The 22,526-nt window shown below is 40.1% G+C and overlaps 1 protein-coding gene across 1 annotated transcript in view; it reads right to left on the minus strand.

Annotated features, from left to right (window-relative positions):
* LOC107552424 (disintegrin and metalloproteinase domain-containing protein 10-like) overlaps positions 1–20,068 on the minus strand; it is a 28,269-nt gene extending 8,201 nt beyond the window's left edge. The window contains exons 1-14 of the mRNA XM_016234299.1: positions 19,924–20,068; positions 17,720–17,870; positions 15,517–15,635; positions 14,786–14,944; positions 11,671–11,771; positions 11,471–11,596; positions 11,303–11,395; positions 9,631–9,814; positions 9,394–9,557; positions 8,148–8,331; positions 7,910–8,060; positions 7,624–7,807; positions 6,684–6,792; positions 3,678–3,898 (exon numbers count right to left, since the gene is read on the minus strand). Of these exons, the coding sequence (XP_016089785.1) occupies positions 3,678–3,898; positions 6,684–6,792; positions 7,624–7,807; positions 7,910–8,060; positions 8,148–8,331; positions 9,394–9,557; positions 9,631–9,814; positions 11,303–11,395; positions 11,471–11,596; positions 11,671–11,771; positions 14,786–14,944; positions 15,517–15,635; positions 17,720–17,870; positions 19,924–19,975 (1,998 nt within the window). The 5' untranslated portion in view covers positions 19,976–20,068. The remainder of the gene's footprint in view (positions 1–3,677; positions 3,899–6,683; positions 6,793–7,623; positions 7,808–7,909; positions 8,061–8,147; positions 8,332–9,393; positions 9,558–9,630; positions 9,815–11,302; positions 11,396–11,470; positions 11,597–11,670; positions 11,772–14,785; positions 14,945–15,516; positions 15,636–17,719; positions 17,871–19,923) is intronic.
* Between the last annotated feature and the right edge of the window lie 2,458 nt (positions 20,069–22,526).

Raw genomic sequence — 22,526 nt, forward strand, 5'->3', positions numbered from 1 at the left:
ACAAACACACACAGATTCAGCACACGCACAGAGAAATACAAATTCAGCACACGCGCAGAGAAAAACAGATTCAGCACACACGCAGAGACAAACACAGATTCAGCACACGCGCAGAGAAACAAACACAGATTCAGCACACGCGCAGAGACAAATACAGATTCAGCACACACGCAGAGAAACACAAATTCAGCACATGCGCAGAGACGAATAGAGATTCAGCACTCGCAGAAAAACACAGATTCAGCACCCGCGCAGAGACAAACACACACAGATCCAGCACACGCGCAGAGACGACTACAGATTCAGCACACGCGGAGAGACAAATACAGATTCAGCACATGCGCAGAGACGAATAGAGATACAGCACTCGCAGAAAAACACAGATTCAGCACCCGCGCAGAGACAAACACACACAGATCCAGCACACGCGCAGAGACGACTACAGATTCAGCACACGCGGAGAGACAAATACAGATTCAGCACATGCGCAGAGACGAATAGAGATACAGCACTCGCAGAAAAACACAGATTCAGCACCCGCGCAGAGACAAACACACACAGATCCAGCACACGCGCAGAGACGACTACAGATTCAGCACACGCGGAGAGACAAATACAGATTCAGCACATGCGCAGAGACGAATAGAGATACAGCACTCGCAGAAAAACACAGATTCAGCACCCGCGCAGAGACAAACACACACAGATCCAGCACACGCGCAGAGACGACTACAGATTCAGCACACGCGGAGAGACAAATACAGATTCAGCACATGCGCAGAGACGAATAGAGATACAGCACTCGCAGAAAAACACAGATTCAGCACCCGCGCAGAGACAAACACACACAGATCCAGCACACGCGCAGAGACGACTACAGATTCAGCACACGCGGAGAGACAAATACAGATTCAGCACATGCGCAGAGACGAATAGAGATACAGCACTCGCAGAAAAACACAGATTCAGCACCCGCGCAGAGACAAACACACACAGATCCAGCACACGCGCAGAGACGACTACAGATTCAGCACACGCGGAGAGACAAATACAGATTCAGCACATGCGCAGAGACGAATAGAGATACAGCACTCGCAGAAAAACACAGATTCAGCACCCGCGCAGAGACAAACACACACAGATCCAGCACACGCGCAGAGACGACTACAGATTCAGCACACGCGGAGAGACAAATACAGATTCAGCACATGCGCAGAGACGAATAGAGATACAGCACTCGCAGAAAAACACAGATTCAGCACCCGCGCAGAGACAAACACACACAGATCCAGCACACGCGCAGAGACGACTACAGATTCAGCACACGCGGAGAGACAAATACAGATTCAGCACATGCGCAGAGACGAATAGAGATACAGCACTCGCAGAAAAACACAGATTCAGCACCCGCGCAGAGACAAACACACACAGATCCAGCACACGCGCAGAGACGACTACAGATTCAGCACACGCGGAGAGACAAATACAGATTCAGCACATGCGCAGAGACGAATAGAGATACAGCACTCGCAGAAAAACACAGATTCAGCACCCGCGCAGAGACAAACACACACAGATCCAGCACACGCGCAGAGACGACTACAGATTCAGCACACGCGGAGAGACAAATACAGATTCAGCACATGCGCAGAGACGAATAGAGATACAGCACTCGCAGAAAAACACAGATTCAGCACCCGCGCAGAGACAAACACACACAGATCCAGCACACGCGCAGAGACGACTACAGATTCAGCACACGCGGAGAGACAAATACAGATTCAGCACATGCGCAGAGACGAATAGAGATACAGCACTCGCAGAAAAACACAGATTCAGCACCCGCGCAGAGACAAACACACACAGATCCAGCACACGCGCAGAGACGACTACAGATTCAGCACACGCGGAGAGACAAATACAGATTCAGCACATGCGCAGAGACGAATAGAGATACAGCACTCGCAGAAAAACACAGATTCAGCACCCGCGCAGAGACAAACACACACAGATCCAGCACACGCGCAGAGACGACTACAGATTCAGCACACGCGGAGAGACAAATACAGATTCAGCACATGCGCAGAGACGAATAGAGATACAGCACTCGCAGAAAAACACAGATTCAGCACCCGCGCAGAGACAAACACACACAGATCCAGCACACGCGCAGAGACGACTACAGATTCAGCACACGCGGAGAGACAAATACAGATTCAGCACATGCGCAGAGACGAATAGAGATACAGCACTCGCAGAAAAACACAGATTCAGCACCCGCGCAGAGACAAACACACACAGATCCAGCACACGCGCAGAGACGACTACAGATTCAGCACACGCGGAGAGACAAATACAGATTCAGCACATGCGCAGAGACGAATAGAGATACAGCACTCGCAGAAAAACACAGATTCAGCACCCGCGCAGAGACAAACACACACAGATCCAGCACACGCGCAGAGACGACTACAGATTCAGCACACGCGGAGAGACAAATACAGATTCAGCACATGCGCAGAGACGAATAGAGATACAGCACTCGCAGAAAAACACAGATTCAGCACCCGCGCAGAGACAAACACACACAGATCCAGCACACGCGCAGAGACGACTACAGATTCAGCACACGCGGAGAGACAAATACAGATTCAGCACATGCGCAGAGACGAATAGAGATACAGCACTCGCAGAAAAACACAGATTCAGCACCCGCGCAGAGACAAACACACACAGATCCAGCACACGCGCAGAGACGACTACAGATTCAGCACACGCGGAGAGACAAATACAGATTCAGCACATGCGCAGAGACGAATAGAGATACAGCACTCGCAGAAAAACACAGATTCAGCACCCGCGCAGAGACAAACACACACAGATCCAGCACACGCGCAGAGACGACTACAGATTCAGCACACGCGGAGAGACAAATACAGATTCAGCACATGCGCAGAGACGAATAGAGATACAGCACTCGCAGAAAAACACAGATTCAGCACCCGCGCAGAGACAAACACACACAGATCCAGCACACGCGCAGAGACGACTACAGATTCAGCACACGCGGAGAGACAAATACAGATTCAGCACATGCGCAGAGACGAATAGAGATACAGCACTCGCAGAAAAACACAGATTCAGCACCCGCGCAGAGACAAACACACACAGATCCAGCACACGCGCAGAGACGACTACAGATTCAGCACACGCGCAGAGAAAAACGCAGATTCAGCACACGCGCAGAGACGACTACAGATTCAGCACACACGCAGAAGAAACACAGATTCAGCACACGTGCAGAGAAAAACACATTCAGCACACGCGCAGAGAAACACACAGATTCAGCACACGCGCAGAGAAACAAACACACACAGATTCAGCACACGCGCAGAGACAAACACAGATTCAGCACACGCGCAGAGACAAACACAGATTCAGCACACGAGCAGAGAGACAAACACACACAGATTCAGCACACGAGCAGAGAGACAAACACACACAGATTCAGCACAGGAGCAGAGAGACAAACACACACAGATTCAGCACACGAGCAGAGAGACAAACACAGATTCAGCACATGAGCAGAGACGAGCACACAGATTCAGCACACGAGCAGAGACGAGCACACAGATTCAGCACACACATTCCCTGACGATCTGAGATGGGACACTTACCACGATCCATTCGGCAATGTTCTCGTACAGCTCCGGGTTGAAGATGGCCTTCTTCAGGCGCGCCAGAGGACCATCGGCGTCCACCAGACGACACTTCATGAAGACATCGCAGTAGCCCTTGAAGTCATTGCAGGGCGAGCCGGCCTGAAGAGTGGTGACCTTCTTATTGAAGAAGCGAGCAAGACGTTCCGAGCCCGTACTGCTGCAGGTGCTGGGGTTCACTGCAGAACACACAGACGAGAGAGAGAGTGAGAGAGAGACTATTTACGCATCTCTTCAGAGGCTGAGTGAAATGTCAAAAGTGACCAAATTACACACAATGTAAAGAATAAAAAAATAAAAAAAACACTGGACACAACACGGTAGTGTTTATCACATAATTACATGTTTCCAGACGTGCTGCTGCTGGGATCAGACATGTGACGCTATCAGCTTCTGATAATTGATAAAACCTGAATTATCATAGCGAAATCCATTGAAAGATAAACTTCGCTATTGTTTTTAATGATGTTTTAGTTATTTTTAAACACCAACTGATATTAAAAATATGAAATCTAAATGAATATTTAAATAAATCCACATATAAATCATGATTTAAAGACAAGTGAATATGCAAAGTAGATTTGCATTTCATGTGAGAGCATTTTCTAAATAATGAAGTGTGTTGAGCAGGGGAGTAATAACCATCTTTAATTTAAGCATGGTAATTTAATTAGCTAAGAGGTGTTTATTACACAGCTCTCTATATGTGGTTCTGATTGGTCAGTCGCTGCCTTTAGTAATCAGATATAGTCACTGATAAAACAATCTTGTTTCATACAAATGCAACTGGCGCCATCTTGTGTTTCATTTAGCTACTGCACAGAAAAAAGGCTAGTTACAGTGCATATTGTGTATGCAGAATACATCCAAACAAAAATTAACTTGATTAAAAATCAGTGCTTTCATATTTACGGATAATACAGGAATTTGAATTTGGCAGCATGATCTCTATTAATCTGACGTGTACATTTGGTTCTGATTATTATAATCCTATATTATTATTAGTCATCATAATTGATAATTAAATTGTGTTGTGTTAAAGTGTTCTGAATCTTGACTTGTTGATGGAAATTAAGCTACCGTGAGAAAAAAATTAATGAAAGCAATTACAGTAATATGCTATCTAGAATTATTAGCTGTTTTGAACAGGAATTTGGCAAGTTTTGTTAAATTTAAGAGTTTAAGAAAAGAAATTTAAAAGGAATAAATTAAAGGGAACGATATGTCATTATGTTTTCTTAATTAGTTGTTTTAGCACCACTTCAATGTTTGAAAATACAACTTCCAACCAAATCACAATTGTTTTTTTCATTCATTAAAGTGTTAGTTCACCCAAAAATTAAATTTACCCCATGATTTCCTCACCCTCAAGCCATTCTAGGTGTGCATGACTTTCTTCTTTCAGACAAATCCAGTCAGAGTTATATTAAAAATTGTCTCGGCTCTTCCAAGCTTTATAATAGCAGTGGGTGGATGTTTCTGTTCAACAGTCCAAAAGAAGTCCAAAAAGCGCATCCATCCATCATACAAAGTGCCTCACATGGCTCCGGGGGGTGAACTAGGATGTAGCGTAAGGTCTGGTGAGAATATGCTAGTCTCGTGAGAACCGACGTTTGTTTACAGGAGAGAAGGAAGCAACGCTTTACTTTAGCAAAGGAAAACCAGTCTCCTCCCACATTTTTCTCTACAAATCCTCGTTTTATGCTTCTAATTCGTGATCAGTGTTTTGCTCTCTCTACATTAAAATAACTTTTACTGTACTTCTGATCACACTGCAAAATGTGATGTTCTTCCTCAGTATTTTAGTCTTGGTTTCCATTGCAAATGTCTAGATGCATATGATAAACAATGGGCTCTGAAAAATCTACTTAATTTAAAGAGAAACAAGTTTTCATTCCCCACTTTTTGTTATTTGTTCTTGTTTTAATCACAAACTCACTTCATTTTGCTCAGAAAACAAGACTTCATGTTCATTTTGTATTTTTGTATCTCAAGTAAATCTTGATTTAAGGATGTTTAGCCATTTGTACTGGAAAACAAGATAAAAATACTGAGAAAGATGTACATTTTTTGCAGGACATGCAACATTTACAGTGGGTACGGAAAGTATTCAGACCCCCTTAAATTTTTCACTCTTTGTTATATTGCAGCCATTTGCTAAAATCATTTAAGTTCATTTTTTTCCCTCAATGTACACACAGCACCCCATATTGACAGAAAAACACAGAATTGTTGACATTTTTGCAGATTTATTAAAAAAGAAAAACTGAAATATCACATGGTCCTAAGTATTCAGACCCTTTGCTCAGTATTTAGTAGAAGCACCCTTTTGAACTAATACAGCCATGAGTCTTTTTGGGAAAGAGGCAACAAGTTTTTCACACCTGGATTTAGGGATCCTCTGCCATTCCTCCTTGCAGAGCCTCTCCAGTTCTGTCAGGTTGGATAGTAAACGTTGGTGGACAGCCATTTTTAGGTCTCTCCAGAGATGCTCAATTGGGTTTAAGTCAGGGCTCTGGCTGGCCCATTCAAGAACAGTCACAGAGTTGTTGTGAAGCCACTCCTTCATTATTTTAGCTGTGTGCTTAGGGTCATTGTCTTGTTGGAAGGTAAACCTTCGGCCCAGTCTGAGGTCCTGAGCACTCTGGAGAAAGTTTTCGTCCAGGATAACATTAATGAGGAAAAAAAATTTACTTAAATGATTTTAGCAAATGGCTGCAATATAACAAAGAGTGAAAAATTTAAGGGGGTCTGAATACTTTCCGTACCCACTGTATTGCCATGACTTTATGATTTTAAGACTTTCTGTTCTGATTTAAAAACTTTTAGGGCCTTCATTTGTGGACTTTTTAAGACCTGCAGAAACCCTGCTTGAAGTGTTGCTGTGCATATAAATTTTCGTGAAATATCAGAATCTGTGCGTGTCACTGTGTGAAGCGGCTGCAGCAGGGGTTCTGTACTGACTCTTCTCCATGCAGCACACGTGGCAGAGCTCGGTCTCGTCTTTGCCATCCACGCTGGCACAGGTGCAGACCTCCAGCCCATACTTCTCACAGATGGAGCCAGAGCAGCCCTGAAACAGAGAGAGCAGGAGTGAGACGGCTGCTCGGTCACTGACACACACACACGTGAAGTAGGGCTGTGAAATTTTTTTTTCGAATTTAAAATAAAAATCGTAGGAATTGTAGGTGTGCGTCAGACAGCCTTATCAGTGGCACACGAGATGCGATGACGATGTAAGTGTCGTTGCATTATAATGTTTTTGTTAGCCTACACAGTTGAAGCCACTAGATGCGGCGCTGCTGCGTTGTTCATTACAAATATTGCGGGAAAAGAGAACATCAATGCGGAGAAGATCTTGTTTACATCAAAACTGAAACCAGCCGTTCACACAGAACACATTTTTCACGCATTTTCCAGAGGGATATCTATCAGCGTTGCACTCGCGTCTCGCACAAAGGAGCCGCATGTTTAGAAAGCCATGTGAAATTAATGCAAGTTCAACTTTGAAAAAAACATATCTCGAGACTTTATGGCGGGTTTTTTTCCCATCCCACGGCATCTCATGTTTTTAAATGAAAAATGTACTCTGTGATTGGCTTTACATGATGCTGTTTTGTTTATAGTTGTTTAAGCAACGTAATTATAATTGGTTTATAAACATTATTTTAAACATTATGCACTTTTTTCACAGATAGTCATGTTATCTTCTGCTTTGAATAAACGTGCATTAGTAATATTTTGCTCTTGTGGCCTCAAGAGAGAAGCCAAAAGCTTTTCTTCACCATAACTGAAATTATACATTTAACGTTTGAATATAATTCGAATTTTGATAATATTTAAGTACAAAATTCGAATTTAGTTTTTCAGCCATTCTGACAGCCCTAACGTGAAGATCACTCACCCCGTTCAGGCAGACCTGCGTGTCCCCGTGGCAGGCGGTGAAGTTGGCTTTGGGCTCTGATGTGGGGCACTGGGCCGAGGCACCGTTACACATGCCCCGATGAGCACACTCCGACTCCTCACGACACTTCTCATTACGGCTCTTGTAGGAGCACTCCCCCGTGCAGCAGGGACCCTGACTCGGACTGCACACCACACGGATCACATCATTCATGAGCATCAGATCAACACCTGAAACTAAATATCAATCCAATAGAAATCACAATGGAGAAACATGAGCTTTGTACCTGCAGACTTTGTTGGGCTTGAGTTTGCATTTCTTGTTGTCTGGCTGATTGGCGTCGTAGCAGCACTCGTCTTTACACTGATCGCTGTAGCCGCAATCACACTCCTCACCTGGCTCCACCAGACCGTTCCCGCAAATCGGCTGGCCGGACTCTGTCCCGCCACACACACACACACACACATCAGTACTCCAGTGGAAGACGATCAGGACTCGTGCCATCCCGTCGCTCTGAGACTCACCTACGAAACAGCTGCCGCGCTTCTTCTCCAACACCTGGCTGATGTTCTTAACGCTGCAGACGGAGAACTTGTTGTTATTCAGCTTGTCTCCAGAAGTGGCTCGCGCGTACATGATGTAGTTCCCTCGCTCCTTCTTATCCTGGCTCTTGGACTCACCCGGAGTGCACTCTGACCCGGAGTCATGCTGTGGACCATCATCATCATCATCACCATCAGCATCTTTAAAGTCTCACAGCTCTTGAGACACTGAGATGAATAATAATCTTTTATTTATTTACATTTACATCAGGGTTTTTGCTGGTTTTATGGAGGTCAATTTAAGACTTTAAGAACTTTTCAAAAAGAAAATGTAAGGAATAAATTGAATGGAACGCAGCATGTTCTTTTAATGAGTTGCATTATATACACTTCAGAGTTTAAAAATACAGTTTTCAATAAATCTCCATTACTTTTTTTAACCAGTCTAGTCTTAAATATCTCTGCTCACAATCACTAGAATATGACATAACTTTTACTGTATCTTCTGCGAAACAACTGCTGCTCTTCCTCAGAGTTTCAGTCTCGTTTTCCAGTACAAATGTCTGAAGACCCTTAAATCAACATACTGGACATTTACTTGAGAAGCAAAATGATGCAAGTCTTGTTTTCTGTGAATCAGATCATAATGAAGTGAGTTTATGAAAAAAACAAGAACAAATATATGGAATCAGAAAAATCTACTTAATTCAAAGGGAAACAAGTCTTCATTCCCCATTGGCAGATATCTGTTCTTGTTTTAATCATAAACTCACTCCATTTTGCTCAGTTTTTCAGAAATCTAGACATCATGCGTTCTTTTGCATCTCTTGCAAATGTATCTTGATTTAAAGATGTTTAGACATTTGTACTGGAAAACAAGACAAAAATTCTGAGGAAGAGATACATTTTAACAGCTAATTAAATTGATTAATTTAAGACTTTCTGCTCAGATTTAAGATTTTTTTAAGGCCTTAATTTGTGGAAGGACAAACTAAAACTTAAGACATTTTTAAGACCAGTCCAGCAGAAACCCTGAATGAATCAAGGAATAAATAAATCTGGTTGAAGTCATTAGTGTATCTGTTTTCAGACAGAAACATCTCCTCATGTCAGAGTGCCAGTGCAGTGACAGACACTCTCAAATAAGACACACGAAATGTAGTGATTTCAGCTCTGCTCCCTCTGGACCTTCATCAGGGATGTCTGCTGGATCTTCATCAGCACTCACCGGGGAACCGAAGTTGTGTCCGACCTCGTGAGCGAAGGTGATGTGTGAGACTTTAGGAGGCACGTGCGAGGCGTAGTTCTGCACCGTGATGATCCCAGTGTTCAGAGACTTCTTCTTCCCGTCAGAATACAGCTTATTCTTCTCACAGATTCCACCAGAGCTCCCTGAGAAACACACGGCAGCATCAGAACCAGCCTGATGGAGAAAGCGCTTCATCTGAAGGGAAATCTTAATTACCGGCTGGAGCGCCGACCCAGGCCAGACCCAGCACACCGTCGTCAAAGTCTCGGTCGGTGAAGACGTACGCCAGGCAGTAATCGTCATGATTCTGCTCCGAGTTCAGCTCCAGAAACTTCTCCACGCCGATGTTAGCGAAGCGGAAAGGGTTGGAGCGATCGCGCTCGTCACTGGTGGTGTTTATCTGAGACGAGACCAGCAGCGCTGTTAGAATCCAGCTGCTGTGCCTAAAGCTGGCTTATTAACAACTAAAACCACCAAAAAAACATTACTTAATTTAAAATAATATATATACAAATACACTGTATATATAATATCTTCAAAAATGTTATTTCAGCTAGTTTTATATTTCAACATTTCACATTTTCAAGTCAATATGGAAGCCCATTTTTGCAACATAAGAAAAAAAAATCATGCTTTGATAAATAATCATCATTAAATAATCACTCAAAATGCTTTATGGAAACATTTCCAACTTTTTATGTCATAATTTTGTCTGTTAAATATATTTATATTATATTATATCAAATATATTTTTCTTAAATATGATCTTTTTTCTCATGTGGTGGAAATGGGTAACGTACTAAAATAACAAAAATTAAAACTGAAATAAACTAAAAAACTAAAACTAAAAATAAAGACAATTAAATGACTAAACTAACTAAAATGATAACGGAAAATATTAAAAGAAAAAAAATCGGATCTAATTCAAAATACAAATAATATTAGTTACAAAAAATTTATTAATAACTAAATATTAGTTACAAACCAACTTGTGTGTATAACAGGGTTATTATTTACTAAAACTGAAATTATATTAAAAAAATTTTTTTATTAAATGTTAACTAGAAATAAACTATAAAAACACAATTTCAGCTAGTTGCTAAGACAACATTTCTCATTTTGTTTACTTTAAGTCGATATGGAAGCATTGTATATCACGTAAGGGGAAAAAGTCATGCTTTGGTAAATAATCATGACATTAAAAGTCATAATTCTGACAAAATCTGAAATTATGACAAAAAAAAGTCAAATATATGATTCAACAATGATTTCAACGAAAAAACTTAAAACTGAAACAATAGAAAAAAAGACAGCAATATGACTAAAACTTGAAAATTAAAATGATAATAGAACAAAAACTAACTCAAATTATTACTAAACAACATTATAATGAATGATGTGAACCATCTAGAAGCGATTAGAGTCCTCAGGTTCTGTCTTTCTCTGCACATGCACATTTTTTATTAAATGTTAACTAGAAATAAACTATAAAAACACAATTTCAGCTAGTTGCTAAGACAACATTTCTCATTTTGTTTACTTTAAGTCGATATGGAAGCATTGTATATCACGTAAGGGGAAAAAAGTCATGCTTTGGTAAATAATCATGACATTAAAAGTCATAATTCTGACAAAATCTGAAATTATGACAAAAAAAAGTCAAATATATGATTCAACAATGATTTCAACGAAAAAACTTAAAACTGAAACAATAGAAAAAAAGACAGCAATATGACTAAAACTTGAAAATTAAAATGATAATAGAACAAAAACTAACTCAAATTATTACTAAACAACATTATAATGAATGATGTGAACCATCTAGAAGCGATTAGAGTCCTCAGGTTCTGTCTTTCTCTGCACATGCACTTATATGACATGAAATCACCCGTATTCTCTTGACCATGAAGCTGATGTTGCGGATGCCCATGAAGTCTGTGCCCTGGTAGATGGCATCAATGGCCTTGACGTGACTGGAGATCTGCGCAGGAACACAGAGCATCATCATCATCATCATCACTCACTGATCTAGCTGTCTCCGCAGGTCAGGACGCACCTGAGCGATCACGGCCTCTCTGGTCTTGTAGTACTTGTAGAAGAGGTGATCGGTTTGGATGAAGAGCTGGCAGGTGTTCTTCTCCACCTGCGTCATCCTCTTCTTCCTCAGCAACACGTGATCCTCCTGAAGGGAAAGACAGATGCTTGTGCAGCTGCAGTTTCTCGGAATAAGGAGTCAAGCAGACTCAGATGTCTGACCTTGGCCGGTTCCTCCAGCGCCGACGCCTGATACTTCTTCATTCGCTCAAACACAGACGAATCTGCACAGCCGCCTTCCGGCCCGTATCTGTGCGGATACTCTGGATCACATGACAGAGAGGGACAGACCGTCAGCATGTTACAATCACGAAACCCAGTCAAAGCAGCAGCTCTCACGTCACTCTGAACACGAGCACCAGTGAGCAGGATCAGAGCAGTTAAACAGGAACATGTGACCGCTGGATGACCAATCAGAATCAAGTGCTCTAGAGAGACGAGCTCATTAGTTAAAATATGAACTAGCATTATCAATGTGCAATTGTTACAGTATTTATGAACATCAGTTAATCAAAATACAGCTGAGATTTATTTAATAATGTTAACAGATATAACTTTTTTTATTTTAATTGCGTATTAGTAATTGTTGAATATAACATTAACTAAGATTAATAAATGCTTTAAATACTTTTCATTGCTAGTTCCTGTTAACTGATGTTGACAAAAGGAAACTTATTGTAAAGTGTTACCAACAACTCAGCTTATGATTATGAACAGGGGCAATCAACCAATCCATCAGCACTAGGGATGTTCATTTCGGATATATTTCCTAACCGACAACCGACGCTCATTAACCGATTATTAACCTCCAAACCGACAAAATTATTTTAGAAAGGATACGTGTCTGTGACCCGTTAAAAAATACAAACATTTGTTTCCCGGGATTAATTTTACATGCGCAAAAAGCAGCAAACAACAGAACATGAGGATTCACATGGTCTTCATATCACATCACGCACCTGCAGCGCTTCTGCCAGCGGAGAAAAACATCATAAAGCTAGGCTATAGGCCTATATACAGTGGGTACGGAAAGTATTAAGACCCCCTTAAATTTTTCACTCTTTGTTATATTGCAGCCATTTGCTAAAATCATTTAAGTTAATTTTTTTTCCTCATTAATGTACACACAGCACCCCATATTGACAGAAAAACACAGAATTGTTGACATTTTTGCAGATTTATTAAAAAAGAAAAACTGAAATATCACATGGTCCTAAGTATTCAGACCCTTTGCTGTGACACTCATATATTTAACTCAGGTGCTGTCCATTTCTTCTGATCATCCTTGAGATGGTTCTACACCTTCATTTGAGTCCAGCTGTGTTTGATTATACTGATTGGACTTGATTAGGAAAGCCACACACCTGTCTATAAAAGACCTTAAGCTCACAGTGCATGTCAGAGCAAATGAGAATCATGAATTCAAAGGAACTGCCTGAAGAGCCAGAATTGTGGCAAGGCACAGATCTGGCCATGGTTACAAAAAAATTTAAGGGGGTCTGAATACTTTCCGTACCCACTGTATATAACGATAAATAGGCCGATACGAGAAACATATTTTTACTTAAATAATAAATTCAGAAAACGAAAGAAAACTGTGCAACAAGTAGCCTAGTACGCAGAGTTTTGGTTCATTTTTGTGCTGCGCGAAAGGAAACAGACGACAGAAAGCGGCTTCCTATTTTTCGTCAGGCTTATTTTACAAAAGCACAAAGATTTGTTTTTATTGTGAATGTACACAAATAAAGGCAAACCTTTTACAATTCCGATTATCTTTATGACTAAAAGGAGTAGTTTCTTCCACTGTTAGAGGGAAAAAACTCGATACGAGAAACATATTTTTACTTAATAAATTCAGAAAACGAAAGAAAACTGTGCAACAAGTAGCCTAGTACGCAGAGTTTTGTTCATTTTTGTGCTGCGCGAAAGGAAACAGACGACAGAAAGCGGCTTCCTATTTTTCGTCAGGCTTATTTTACAAAAGCACAAAGATTTGTTTTTATTGTGAATGTACACAAATAAAGGCAAACCTTTTACAATTCCGATTATCTTTATGACTAAAAGGAGTAGTTTCTTCCACTGTTAGAGGGAAAAAACTCAAGTGATTGATTCCGCCGGCGCCGCATTCGCGCACACAGTTAAGCATTGCTACCTTGACAATGCAGCATGTTCTTTATCATAATAAAATAGTCAGTCAAACATATGGAAAAAACACACTGCTCAGTTTAAATACGTAGGTAGTAAAATCTGTGCCATTAAGTGTTATCACCGTACCGCCGTGAATGATGTTATGCAAAACATTTTGTTTTACATGGAATTTAGAAGTGTGAAGTACATAATATTTTGCCATTCAAATACATCGCGAATACGAAAACATTTGATTTTGTGTGGAATGAGAGACCCAACGTTGGTTTCAGTTTCGTTTAAGCCTAAATTAATTCGTTTTGGCTTGTCGTTTCTATAGCTATAGCTTCTTACATTTTTAATTCTTGTTCTTTTCTAAATACTGTTAATTGAAAGGATTTGTTGTGGAGTGAGGGGAACTAAAATAGCCTAGCTATGTTTACGGTATTTATCATAATGTTTGTAAACATTTCGTGCCGGCATTAGGCCTATTCTGAATGAAATAGTAAAATGCGACTAAAATAATTTTATTTATACACGTAGTGCATTTCAACCATGCAGCAAACCTTTTTAAATATTTTGATATACTAAAAAAAAAAAAAATTAAAATAAAAACAGACTGATACAGGTGGGTGCAGATCTTGCTTTCTTCATAAACTATCTGAAACAATGAATCTGCTGAAGTGAATCGCACACTGCTTGAGTTAGTAGCATCACTAGTTTAGGCAACTTTTGCTCTCAGTTTGGCAAAAACATTTTCAGAGGAGCACTAGGAGGCTGGAATGAAGACTAAAGCAGTTGAAATGGTTGTTTTGTAGCTGTTTGCTCATGAGGCGCTGAAGGCTCTCCAGATGAAAGGTGTGATCTATGAATGCATCTCTCACATACTGCACATGATCTTAGTGATGATGACGTCAATAATTCAGACACGTGTTTTCTCATTGGATAAAGACACGCAGTCTCATGAGTAATAATGAGACACTGATGAGGCAGAGAAGCACTAGAATGTGAGAAATGTCACATCCTGATGAAGATGAAAACTGAGCAAAAGAGCTCTACGTGATTCTCCTATGATTAAAATGAATGCATGCTAACATCGTCTTTAACGATGTTCAGTGTAGTTTAGTGCTCCGCAGCCAGACGGCTCACTCACGGATGTCGTCCTCGTGGTAGATGACGGAGTGGAACGGGACGTTCTTGTCCTGCAGGTATCTCTCGACCGGCTCCACGTAATACGTCCCTCGATGGGTCTGAATGAAGCCCTCGAACTTCCCGTCCACGACCGAGCCGTGCGTCAGAGAGCCCTGTTCACCTGAGGAGAGACGAATCAAACCTCACTAACTCACGAGAAGAGCCGGATCTCCGGTCAGCACAGCCAAACCAACCAGATTCATTCAGCTCCGCAAGACTGGTTCATGTTTCTGAGAGAGTTTCTTTTGCTCACCGAGGCTGCTTTTATTTGATCAAAAATACAGTAAAATCTGTGAAATATTATTACATCACACAGCTGTTTTCTTTGTAATTTATTTCTGTGATCAAAGCTGTATTTTCAGCATCATTACTCCAGTCTTCAGTGTCACATGATCTTCAGAAATCAGTATAATATGCTGATTTGCTGCTCGAGAAACATTTCTGATTATTATCAATGTTGAAAACAGTTGTGCTGCACAATATTTTTGTGGAAACTGTGATACATTTTTTTTCAGGATTCACAGATGAATAAAGTTCAAAAGCACTTATTTGAAATAGAAATTTGCTGTAACATTATAAATGTCTTTACTGTCACTTTTGATCAGTTTAATGCATCCTCGATGGATATAAGTATTGATTTCTTTCCTTGAAGGGTGTGTAAACACACTGGGATTCATTAAGTATAATGCTCACCGTACAGTTCTCCGGTGTAGATGTGCGAGGTGTCGTAATCCAGCTGCTCTCCAGACATCTCCAGCTTAAAGCCGTCTGAAAACAGCCTGCTGTCTCGCTTCATTCGGAGGCTGAAATGTCTGAGATGGAAACAAGCAGCAAAAAGAGATGAACACACACACATCACAGGACGAGAGACGGTCACATGACCTCAGCTCTACTGTCACTCAGACCCTGACAAATCACTGATACGACCCACAGAGGGACAAATCCACTGACTTCTATTCTCTCTCAGAAACACAGGCTCAAAGCTGTCACTGGGGCAGCACTTTTTCATTAGGTTCATCATCACTGTACCTCATTTAGTTCTGAACGGTCTGCACTGGTCCCTAAAGGATACTGATCAGTCCATAAATATACACATTAGTACTTTAGTAAAGCTGCCGCCCCGGTGACAGCTTTTGTACCTGTGTTTCAGAGAGTGTTGAGACTGAAAAACCCAGAGTTCAACAGAAATAATGTAGATCTAGTGTACGGCCATCAGATCTCTCAATGCTGCTGGATAAATTCTAAACAAAAGCCATTTCTCATCATATACACTGCTGTTCAAAAGCTTGGGATCAGTGAGATTTGTAATGTGTTTTAAATAAGTCTCTTCTGCTTAAGCCTGCATTTATTTGATCAGGAATACAGTAGAAACCGTAATATTTATATTTATACCGTATATAATCATTACCATTTAAAATAATGGTTATCTATTTCAATATAGTTCAAAATGTAATTTATTTCTGTGATCAAAGCTGTATTTTCAGCATCATTACAGCATTGCATCATTTTCAGCAGTGTCTTCAGTGTCACATGATCTTCAGAAATCATTATAATATGCGAAGTCTCTTCTGCTTAAGCCTGCATTTATTTGATCAGGAATACAGTAGAAACCGTAATATTGTGAAATATCATTACCATTTAAAATAATGGTTATCTATTTCAATATAGTTCAAAATGTAATTTATTTCTGTGATCAAAGCTGTATTTTCAGCATCATTACAGCATTGCATCATTTTCAGCAGTGTCTTCAGTGTCACATGATCTTCAGAAATCATTATAATATGCTGATTTATTATTAGTGCTGGAAACTGTTGTGCTGCTGAATATTTTTGTGGAAACTGGGATATTTTTTCAGGATTCTTTGATGAATAAAAAGTTAAAAAAAGAAGAGCATTTATTTGAAATAGGGATCTTTTCTAACAATATACACTACAGTCCAAAAGTTTGGGGTCAGTATTTGTTTTCTTTTTTTGAAAGAAATGAATACTTTTATTTAACAGGCTGTGTTCAATTGATAAAAAGTGTCAGTTTCTAATGTTTAGGTTTCAAATAAATGCTGTTCTTCTGAACTTTCTATTCATCTGTAAATCCTGAAAAATAAAATGTATCAGTTTCCACAAAAATATTGTTCAGCACAACTGTTTTCAGCATTGATAATAATCAGAAACGTTTGTTGAGCAGCAAATCAGCATATTAGAATGATTTCTGAAGATCATGTGACACTGAAGACTGGAGTAATGATGCTGAAAATACAGCTGCGCATCACAGGAATAAATTACACTTTTAACAGATATTCACACAGAAAACAGCTATTTGAAATTATAAAAATATTTCACAATTGTACTGTTTTTACTGTATTTCTGATCAAATAAAGGCAGGCTTGGTGAGCAGAAGAGACTTTTTTAAAAACACATTAAAAATCTTACTGATCCCAAGCCTTTGAACGGCAATGTGGATTAACAATCAGATAATTATCATGACGAGATCAGACAAGCGGACTCTTTTAGCATTTATAAATCTTCTCTTGAGCTTTTATGTGATTATTTTGTAATTGTTTTTTTTTTTTTTATTACATTCTACTTAAATTGTTCTGATGCGGTTTTAATTTAGCCTTTCAACGTATATGTACTTTACTTTTGTAAAGCGCTTTGAGATGCAGCTTTTAAAGGCTCTATGAAAAATAAAGTTTATTATTATTTAGCTGCGTTCAAGCTGTGTCTGCATTACTGCACGTATGAAACAATAACTATGAGCCGTTCACATCACGTGCAAATAATTTCTGTGATGCCAAGATGGGTCCAAGGTGTTTGAGCAACAGTACACCGATCCCCCGCTGAAGCTCAGACCATCATCAGAAGGGACATGACCCACTGAAGACGCTCCGCTCGTGACTCACCTGCCGTGTGCATGGAACTCCAGCTGCAGCTCACGCTCCTGCAGTGACAGCGCTCTCTTGGCTCTCTGGTGCCGGCTGTGCAGCAGCTCTGTGTCGTACGACAGACCCTCATAGTGCTGGATGTACTTGCTCAGGGGGTTGCCATAGTAACCTGTCAAACCACATGTGACAATGAGCATGCCTGCAATTGGCCCACGGTGATCACATGACTCATTCTTCAGTACAACAAGCTCATTTCACACATAACACACCAGATATCTGCAGTTATAGCAAGGTGAAAGAAAATACTAGCACATCAGCATAAACTGAGGACAAACGTGTGTATGAAACGTCTTCAGATCTTTCATGAAGCCCATCACATATATACAGGATAATAACTAATACAGCACAGTGGAACATGAAAGAAACACATTATTAATTTAATCTAGTACCAGCATGAAGGGAATTCTTATGAAAAGTGTGAGCCGTCAGTTCAACATTAAAAAGCAAAGCTGCCTTCCATTGAGCCGGATTTATTCATGCAGTTCTTGTAATAACACATGTATAAGACAGAATATTACAGGTTTAAAAGCTATGGCTGATGATGGGTTATAATTGCAAAAAACATCTTATTTTAAAAGCATAAAATGCACATCCTCCTTGTACATTCCGGTTCATCTGTATATGTAGCGCTGCACGATTACTCGAATGCGATTGTCATGCGCATTTTGTTAGTAAAGCCGGTTCTGTAAACAGCAGGAAATCATAATCACGTGCTTTCAGATGGAGCAGCATTTACTACACAGAGCCGTAGTTCACTGACAAGTTACGCAAAAAAATAAAAATAAAAATCGCAGAAGATTTTATTGCGCGCTTATGAAATCGAAGAAATCGTTGGCGATAATGACAGCTGTTTGCATAGCTTCTCAGTGAACTACGGCTCTGTGAAGTAAATGCTGCTCAAAGTAAATGCTGTGAAGTAAATGCTGCTCCATCTGAAAGCATGTGGAAATACCACATTTAATAACATGTTTTTACTCCAAACTCACTTCATAACGTCAGTCGAGTGTTTGAAATAAATCCTTCTGTGAGATGTGGTTTCTTACACAGAATAAGGCACACAACATTTCATATTATTTAAGCAGTGATAAAGGCATTGCATTATAAATATACTTTATTTTAGTGTAAATTATAATAATAAGAACTCAGATAAACCGTATATTGCCGTAGTCGTGTGTTTATTAGTCACGTTGAATCAATGAAAGCAGTTGAATCTTCTGTTTATTCAGCTGCAGCGTTTTCTAGGTTTCTTCTGCGAGGCGTATTTGGAGTTTCTCTGGCCTTTGGATGGAGATTTATTGTGTTTAAGTCTACTGTATACTGTCCTGTACTTCAGGCTTCTTTCTTTGTTACCATCTTATTATCTGTTTATTTTTTCTTGTATACTTTAGAAATAATTGCACAGTTTATGGAGCGGACCTGATGTACATTTCACTACTGGTTATATATTCTCTATACAAATAAAAATCTTGAATCTTAAAAGCTTGTTACTTATATAATATACTGGGGGGAAAAAACTTATTTGCCAAAGCAAATGTTCACATTTTCATTAAGTTTAAGTAGAAGAAATAAAATAGCGTAGACTAATCCTCAAATAAAAATGATTTAAAAATCTAATAACAATGGACAAAAAATTACCACAACTTTAAAATGAAAATTCTAAAATGAAAACTACAACAATGCATCAATCACACTGGTGTGTCCATCATATATAACAATATTAATAATATCAACTTTAAATGAATGAAGCAATCATATTGCTGAAATGAAACCTTATTTGAAGAGAATATCTTGTGCATGTATTTTTGCACAGAGCTGCGGAGGACACCGAGCGATGCAGTAAACACACAGTAAACAGCAGTTCTCGGGATGAAGCAGGAGTGTTTATGGGATGAAGCCTCGTCCATCTTACGCTGGATGTGTGTTCATCGTGTCAGCTCTCCTCTACCGGCCGCGGATCCTCGCATCCCTGGGCTCATTTGACTCGTTTCAGCTCAAAGAACCCTTCGGGACCGAATCCGCCGCGAACATCGACGGGAAATCGGCGGATTTGCGGGAATAACGGCCATGCTAGCGTTAGCCGAGGCGCGCAGCATCCCTGAACAAGAGCCGAACCGAACCGCGTCCAAACGCTCGCTCGCTTCCACACACGCACGCACACTCACCTCGAGCGGACCTGAGGGCGCAGAAGAGGCACAGCAGCACCGACAGACGCATGTTTAGCGCATGGATGATGGACGGGCTGGGTTTTATTGTTTACAGCCTCAGCCTCTGGTTCGGGGATTGCGTGCTGACGTCAGACGCACAGAGGCCGTCAGCGAGCCCCTCCCCCGCGCTCAATCGGAGCCTCGCGGTGCTGCGAGAAACCCATTGCATATCATTTACAGAACCAGATTCCAGAAATGAAAGGGGTCATATGATGCAATTAAAATTTTTTCCTTTCTCTTTGGAGTGTTACAAGCTCTTGGTGCATAAAGAAGATCTGTAAAGTTGCAAAGACTAAAGTCTCAAATCCAAAGAGATATTCTTTATAAAAGTTTAGAGTCAGCCACGCCTACCTAAAACGGCTCGTTCTAACACGCCCCCACATGTCTACGTCAGGATGTGGGAAGATTTGCATAACGCGCCCAAATGTTCACGCAAAGAAAGAAGGCGTAACTTTTATTCTCGCTGTAGTATTGTTGCCGCTGCCACCATGTTGTGAAGACGCTGTGTTTTTCGTTGTGAACGCGAAACTACTTTGTTTGGTCTTCCAAAAGAGGACGATATCCGCTTCGTCATGCCTAGAGCTGATCCGTGCTGGTCGCTGAGGGAATAACTGGAGTACATTACATTTTAAAAGGCTAGTACTCAGATTACAGTTACTGTTTTATGGATTACATGATTACATGCTATTCACACAACAGCAGTAAATGATAATGTAGCCTACTGATTCTCCCTAATTATTTTTTCTCTTTTAAATGTTCCTTTCTAAAATATTACTGTGTCATATTGCATTTACTATATTCACAGGTTGTTTAAATAAATGAGCAAACCATGCTTCTGAATTTGAGGAAAAGAGCGTATGAAACATGCTCACTGCTGCTGATGTGAAATCATCTCATGCAGTCACCTGCTGACTCATTTCAGACCCCAACACTTTGATCTCATTGCTGATTTCATGTTTATTCATGTGTGTTCATGTAATGCAGGGATTCCCAAACGTTTTTGTCACCAAAAACCCCTTAAAATAAAATATTTGCTTGAAATATCTCTGAGGAAGTTCATATTCCAATAATTTAACAGTTCGCATGTTTACAGTTCTCTGATGTTGGTTAGGCCACACTGACATTTAGTATTTCAATTATTATTATTATTATCATTTAATTATTATATTTAATTATTGTATCACCTCACAAACCCACCGCAGTTCTGACATTAAACCCAGTTTGGGAAACTTTGCTGTAATGTAATGTTTAATTCATTTTGTGATGCTGACATAAAAATAATTGCATATATTTTCTTTCTTTCTTTCTTTGTTTTTTTTAATATCAATGTGTTACATTTAATGATACGTTTAAAACAAGTTAGATAAAAAGTAATCTAAAAATGTGTCAGAATAAATGACCTAAAATGTGTAACCTAAGTTTTCTTCCTAATCTGTAATCAGTAACAGACAGACATCAGACTCAGAAGTGTATTTTTTCCACAAACTGACTGATTTTTGGAGCAACTCTGTGTTTACATCTTGATGACTTCTTACAGTAACAACATACAGTGAAAAACTGTGATTAAAATTACATGGCAATAAGAATAAGATGCACGTCAACAACATGTAAGCTGAGGTATGAAAGCAAAACGAATTACCAAACCAGCACTAGTTATATAATGTGATCGCAAGTCTTGTGAAATAAGAATGAATAAATATATAAAAAAGTTATTAATTATTAATAATTAATTGAGTTAAGGCTCAAAATAGGGGAAGTCGTGGCCTAATGGTGAGAGAGTTGGACTCGTAACCCAAAGGTTGCGGGTTCGAGTCTCGTACCGGCAGGGATTGTAGGTGAGGGGAGTGAATGTACAGCACTCTCTCCCACCTTCAATACCACGACTGAGGTGCCCTTGAGCAAGGCACCGAACCCCCAACTGCTCCCCGGGCGCCGCAGCATAAATGGCTGCCCACTGCTCCGGGTGTGTGTTCACGGTGTGTGTGTGTGTTCACTGCTGTGTGTGTGCACTTTGGATGGGTTAAATGCAGAGCACTAATTCCAAGTATGGGTAACCATACTTGGCCACATGTCACTTGAAAAAAAAAAATAAAAAATGCTGCAAACACAAGACTAAATTATGTTTTTCAAGAAAACAGTCATGGTTTTAGTGTCTGTCTGTTTATCTGTCTCTGAGCAGCATTAATCAGTCAGTCAAAGACAGAAGCGCCTCTGTGCCACCTTTGCAGTAACTCTGGTGTTAATAGAAAGCACCGTGTACTAATACAAGTGTTTTCTTTATTTCGCTATCTGCTGTTACATATTTAAGGTTATTATAAGCTATAGTTTTTATAAAAACATTTAAGACAGATAATTTATTCTTTGACATGTCTAGAACGAGTTGAAGGATGTTCACATCCATTTCTCCACAAAAAGGGTTTTCCTCCAACTCTTGAGCTTTACTTTTATCAAGCCATTAAAAACAGCAACAAGAAGACAGATATGAGTTTCCGTTACGTTTTCAGAGCTGTCATTTCAGTGTGCGGAGATTTTTCCCCATATACCTGAACCCAGTTTGGGCT

Source organism: Sinocyclocheilus grahami, unplaced genomic scaffold (genome assembly GCF_001515645.1).
Source record: "Sinocyclocheilus grahami isolate Dianchi unplaced genomic scaffold, SAMN03320097.WGS_v1.1 scaffold450.1, whole genome shotgun sequence".
Classification (NCBI taxonomy): Eukaryota; Metazoa; Chordata; class Actinopteri; order Cypriniformes; family Cyprinidae; genus Sinocyclocheilus; species Sinocyclocheilus grahami.